Source organism: Gamsiella multidivaricata, assembly GCF_025024155.1.
Source record: "Gamsiella multidivaricata strain RSA 2152 chromosome Unknown BC939scaffold_29, whole genome shotgun sequence".
NCBI classification, from domain to species: domain Eukaryota; kingdom Fungi; phylum Mortierellomycota; class Mortierellomycetes; order Mortierellales; family Mortierellaceae; genus Gamsiella; species Gamsiella multidivaricata.
In genome coordinates this window covers 255669-261668 of record NW_026251737.1, presented here as the reverse complement: position 1 = coordinate 261668, position 6000 = coordinate 255669, and the positions used below count along the sequence as shown (strand labels likewise).

The following is a 6000-nucleotide window of genomic DNA, read 5'->3' as shown; positions in this document are numbered from 1 at the left end:
AAGGAAAGATATCTGGACGAACATGTTGAACCTTTTTTTTTCGCACCAACGCGTGTGGATGTGAGCAAAGCGGAGGACGATGAGTGCATTTGATTATGAGATCAGCCCATGAAGAAATAAACATTGCACTACAAGGCGGAGAAAAAAAAAGGCGAGGGCCCAGTTGTTGTGGTCTTACTAGAGCCTTTGACTCCTCTCAAAAACCCCATTTTATCTGCCATGGAATTTGTCGTTTCTGGTTTGGCCGACCGAAAGAGCCTATGGATTGACAGATCCAACCCATTGACGCCGAATCTGCCAATTTCTTCTGTGCAACCAAGTTTTGTCCGCCGACATGACTATTTCCATCTGTTTTTCTTTTTTTCTTCCTCCGCAAGATGGATGGGCAATTGTTTTTTGTATGAGGTATAGTCTATCAAGAAAGGTATAGCACTACGTTGGCACTTGTAAACATTGAGATGACCAAAGTCGACCCCAAACATCCTTTTTTCTTTTTTTAGTTGCCTGTTGCCTATTTCCTACTGTGCGACAAACCATGGAGGGCAATACATGCGATCAATCTTCACTTGGCTTCTATGCAGATAGCGTCCCTCCGGATAGCTGTTCTTGGAGCAAATGTCTGCGTTGATGAAAACGACAGAATATTATTGACATGTCGGTCGACCGATCATGGGGTGAAAGACGGGAAGGTCCATACTTTCCCCTCTTCCCCCCTTGAGGTTTGGTGGCAACTGCTTCCCGAGACCTGTTCCGACTGGAATAAGCCCGAATAACGATCGGCTCTCATCAGTGGCTTCTGAATGGGATTCATTTCGTGGCTACGGCTCTATACTTCCGACCACATGCGATGAGCGGGTGATCAGACATACATGTAGCAAAGACGTGGTGGCAGCGCATGAAACATGGTGTATGAGGGGGTACAGAAAAATGATATTTGTTTGCTGAGTGCATTAGAAAGCTGCTCACAGAGGAGTACAATTGCGCGCACCGGGAGATGCAATGGAAGAGGGGACCGGAATTCGGTAGTACGTAGGGGCAGCGGTTTGCGACGACAACCTAAGGAGCTCACAATTCCTTTCACCCATCATAGAGCATCCGCGAGAGAGGCGGTCAAGCAATCGCGTCTCATATGTAGCTGTTGCTGTGCCGTCTTGATGGTTTGCTTGCGGTTCAGCCAATCAACTGGAAACATGCGGGTTACGCGACGTCCAATTAGAACGCGGTGCTTCAGCGATGATGACCAATGATCAAATTTCAAGGAGTGCGGTGAAAATAGCACCTGTGTCTGGATATAACCTTTGAAACAAAGTGAGGTTTTTTTTGTTCTTCGGTTCGGAGTAGATGAAAGGCAATAAATGTACATGGGTGGGTTTAATTCTATCATAGGTGTATATGTTAAGAGTCCAGCTGATACAGCTTGCTCTTGTTCTTGTCTTTGTTGGTTGCTGGCTGCTTACTCAACTTGAGCGCCTCCTGCTGCGCCTGTGTGAGCATATGGTAGACAATCGCGGTCTCTTGTCCGTCCTGAGGCTCCTTTTCCGTCTCTACACAAGCCTGCTTGGGGTAGATGTAACCTGAAACAGAGACCTGTCCACAACCGTGTTGCACAACCGTCTCAGGGTAGCCAAGACTAAGAGGAGAGTATCCCATCTGCGTCATGCGGGAGGTAATGGCCATGGGATTAGAGTACATTGGCATATCCGAATACCGCTTGGAGCTGGCCGGTGCTTTGGCTCCCATGCCGAAGAATGAACCTGCTTTTCCAAAGAAACCTGAGCTCTCGCTCGCTTGTCTCTTGATAGCCGATCGAGCGGTCTGGTCTCCCATGTACTCCCTTGCCATGGTGTTGCGCGTACGGTGCTTGCGACGACGCACCAACAGGTAGAATGCACCGCCGACAATGAGCAATGTGACCACGAATGCGATTCCAAGGACTGCGCCGATACTCAGACCATTGTTCGTATCTTGAGAATCTGGCCTCATCATCCCCACTGGCCGAAACCGCTGTGTCCATGTATTAGAGGTTGTATCAAGGATTGCAATATTACTTGGGTCCGACGCTGCCTGAGGTGATGTGCCTATGTTGTAGACATTACAGCGATCTAATGTTAGCTTGGTGCGAATATAAAGCTATTTCCGGAATTATGATGTGATTATCAAGGGTGGACTAACCGAAGGCCACCACCATTGAGGTACCAGCCATCGTGGCAGTGTGACCCCAGCGATGGGGCGCGTCGCCTTGGGCCTCTGGCGAGGACCAAGTCCATGTGGGCAAATCGAGATAGAACGGAGTCGTGAACGCAGTTTTGAAATCGGCCGTGCCGCCAAAGACCAGCATCGTGGTTGCATTAACTAAGACCGTGGAGAAAGACATGCGTGGGTCTGGCGGGGTCCCAGACAAGGATACAGGATTCCATGCGCCACTGTTCGCTTGTGTGTCCAGAACATAGGCAACTGACAGATTTGCGACCACTCCCTGCGAATTGATCCCTCCTAGGATGACCGCCTGTCCGTCAGTGGTAAGAGTCATGGTATGCCGTGCAAGTGCGGGTGCACTGGATGCCTGAGCGACGGGTGATGTGGAAAGGGGCATGAAGTTGTTGGATGCCTTTAGGGTCACCAAGGAGGATACCACGGTGCCATTGGCTACTGTGGTTTGATACCCTCCCTGGAGTATAGCACCGTCCTTTCCAGTAGCAATTGAGGCGTGGTAGAGTCGACGAAAGGATGCAGTGTCATTTTTAGTGAAGGTTGGGGCAGACCAGCTGCCTCCCACGGCGGTCTGATAGATGAGAATGGGTGATGATTGGGGTGCGCTGGACTCTCCACCGGCAACCAACAGCTGTGTGGTTCCCTGCACGGGATTCATGGAGTGACCACTCAATGGCACGGTCATGGGAGACAGCTTTGTGAGAGGAGGGTTGTCGATGGTCCATGGTTGTGTGAGGTCCAAGGCGAGTGTGTCATCCAGGATATATTGTTTTCCTGAACCACTCTGGGTTGTTCCACCTGTGAAGTATATTGTGGACTTGATGGCGGCCTGGTATGTGGCAGAATTGGACAAAGGGAATTAGGAATACGGTAATTGAAAGGGACATGGAGCTGTGCGGTTAAGAACAAAAGACTCTTACAGCGGCGTGGAACCACCTTGGCGAGACGTTACTCATCTGTGCGATTCAACGAGTGGTGAGGTATAACCGGTGGAAGCGATGCAGTGCGATGCAGAAGTGGTGAACCACAGGTAGAGGGAAGGAAGGAGACGCGTTGGACCGCGGTCTACGGTACTGGTAGGGAACGTTGGATTGGCGAAATAATGTACGGTATGGGAGATATGAAGTGTGTGCGGGGAAAGTGTGCGGTGTGAGGTGTAAGATATATGTAATAGATGAAAGGGGGATATGCGTGCGAAGAAGGGGGAGGGAGGATGGCCGGCAGAAACGGGAGAGAAAATGTGCAGCTGTGTTTGGGTTCCGCAGGGAGGGGACGGGTTGGGTTGAGAGGATGGGTTTGAGGGGATGGTGATGGCGGAATGGAGAGGAAGAGGAAGAGGAGGAGGAGGAAGAGGAATCAGCAGCAGGATGCAAAAATAAAGAAACCCAAATGTAAAATTAGCTCCAGAGGGCACGATAAGCCAGGTTTCTTTTTTACACTTATTACAATCAACAACACCCAGACATCTATTTCTTCCTGCTGTTTGTGCGCACGGAAGACGGCGGGCCAGGAACATTTCCATCAGACAGACAAACAGACAGACAGACAGACGGTGACTGACTGGGGAGGGAGGTGGTGGGAGTAAAAATAGAAGGCTGGCCAAGCAAACGTACGCTCGCTCCTTCGTTCCCTTCGTTCCTTTCCCATCACGCAACAAGCCCTCTCGGCTACAGCACATCCACCCAAAAGAGCACCAGCTACTGTGCGACAACAATAACTGTCTTTGCGACAGTAAAGGTATGTGTCAAGGGTAATTGCCAATGGATATTAGTGAGAGCGAATTTCTTGCTCATGGAAGGGTACGCCTTTCCTCGTCTCATCATGACTTCACCCCCACTCTCCTCTGCCTGGGCAACCCATACACTAGCATTGGCGAAACAAACAACAAACAGCAATCCTGAGAGCACTTTTGATTTCCTGGTTTCCAATTTCCTTCTTCCTCATCTTCCTCTTCCGCCCTCAACACTCTCACTCCCACCTCTCCCTCTCCCCTCTCACTCCCATTCCACAACACCCTGCCCTGTCTGTGCTACTGCTCCATTCCCACCCCGCTTCACTTCACCTTACTCCACTTTACTTCTCGTCCTTCCCTCCCACTCCCACTCTCTTTTCTTTCCTTCCTCTTCACACCTGTCTTATTCCACAAAGAACAAGCCCAGACTGGCACCTCTTCTTCCTCGCCTTTCCAATATCACACCCCAATCATCATGCAGGCCATCCATGACTCGTCGAACTATCCCCTTGATAGCACAATGTTAGGGTCCCATCGAAACCAAGGCCCGAACCCTGGTCCCTGGGGCCCTCCGCATCCTACCTATCAACCTCAATCTCAACCACAACCACATCCACAGCAGCAACAACGACAGCAACAGAGCCAACATTCATATCCATCAGGACATCAGCAGGCAGCTGTACCTACCTCCAATACTCTAGACGCGTCCATGCCAGCTCAACCTCATCCTGCATACGTATCACAGCGACCAGCGTCGTCGTCCAGTCTGACGCCGACTCCACTGAGCTCTTCTGGTGCTGGTGTCCCGCGGACGTCTCACCGCAAAATGACAGCAGGTTCATCCCCTCTAGCAACGTCTTCGCCGCTCGCGTCTGTGCCTGTCCATATCACTAGAATCAAAGCAAAGCCAGAAATGCCTACAACCCTTCCTCCAGAGTCCGTCTGCGAGTGCTTCATTTGCCACTCTGTCTCACCATACAGTCAGCAGCCACCGCCAGAGATACCAATGAACCAGCGGGAGGAGCTCTCGAGATTAGCGCCCACCTGTCCTTCGATCCATCTCTTTTGTCTAGCATCTAGGCTACCTATGTCCTTGCCTCTCGACGCAACACAAAAGTCGCCATTGACAAGGTCAATCCTCGATTACTTTTATTCTACATGGATTTCGGACGACAATGACCTGCGCGGTCCAAGAGTTCAGTGTCTCAACTTTATACCCATCCATCCGATTACGGCTTCTTGCTTTGACCGATACCTCGAAGGTCAAAGTTGGAACAAACGTGTCTGCCGGCCATTGTGGCATGCTGCCGATCTCCGATGTAAATTGGGCATGGAGGGAATGTATCGCAATTGCATGCAGGACAAGTGCGCTGGCTGCTTTATCTTTAATGACGGCTTCGAAAGTGTCATTGCAAAGTAAGATTCGAAAGACAAGTATTTTTTTTAATCAATCTAGTGCCACGCTTGCTAATTTCCAAATCATTTGTCCTTTTCGCTTTTTCAGGAACAAGCATATTTATCTGTCATCGAATTCATCGCGCGCTCACGACCATTTGCAAGGATTGCGAGTACCAGCTTCAGGAAACAAGCAGGATGCTCACCCGGACAACAAGGTGCAGTGCATGGTCCTGACTTTTGCAGCACTGGGAAGAGTGTACGATGTTCCACCAGGCAAGGAGAGAATGAAGCGCCCACCCAAGGACCTGGATGTGGTGCGTCGGCAGTACGAGGCTCGAAGGAGCAATGTCGGCAACAGCAGCGACGGAGTCGAAACTCTCACTGGTGAAGAATACGAAGTCTTTGCAGCGGACGCTATTGTACCGCTTGTGATGGTGCTTTACAAGGTCGTCTAGATGATCTAGGTTGGCTATATCACTAATAAAACCCGGATGGTACTTCATAGCACTATTGCTTGCTTGCCATTACCGACATTGGAGCGATTGTTTATTTTAGCTATACACAGAGGGGAGATGTTGTTGGTTTCCTGCTGCGGATGAGCTTCCGGTTGCACCAGGAACCCGCGCCTTCGTGGGGGGTAGGTGTAGATGCTCTTTCTT

The 6000-nt window shown here is 50.3% G+C and overlaps 2 protein-coding genes across 2 annotated transcripts; one reads left to right on the top strand and one right to left on the bottom strand.

The window, feature by feature from the left end:
* Positions 1-1395: 1395 nt before the first annotated feature.
* On the bottom strand, positions 1396-3167 carry BC939DRAFT_502802 (uncharacterized protein; the record flags this gene model as incomplete). Its single annotated transcript, XM_051560327.1, has 3 exons — positions 1396-2078; positions 2173-3040; positions 3132-3167. 3 exons carry the CDS (start codon positions 3165-3167, stop codon positions 1396-1398), a joined length of 1587 nt encoding a protein of 528 aa, XP_051412682.1.
* Positions 3168-4154: 987 nt separating this feature from the next.
* On the top strand, positions 4155-5911 carry BC939DRAFT_143157 (uncharacterized protein). Its single transcript, XM_051550164.1, has 2 exons — positions 4155-5359; positions 5448-5911. The coding sequence occupies exons 1-2, from the start codon at positions 4419-4421 to the stop codon at positions 5794-5796; spliced, it is 1290 nt and encodes a 429-aa protein (XP_051412681.1). The 5' UTR covers positions 4155-4418; the 3' UTR covers positions 5797-5911.
* The last annotated feature ends 89 nt before the right edge of the window (positions 5912-6000 follow it).

What these genes read in the sequence shown, in the direction of transcription:
- BC939DRAFT_143157 (XM_051550164.1), top strand. Translation starts at nt 4,419, where the DNA reads ATGCAGGCCATCCATGACTCGTCGAACTATCCCCTTGATAGCACAATG. An exon ending in TTCGAAAGTGTCATTGCAAA is followed by an intron (nt 5,360 to 5,447) that starts GTAAGATTCGAA and finishes TCGCTTTTTCAG; the next exon opens with GAACAAGCATATTTATCTGT.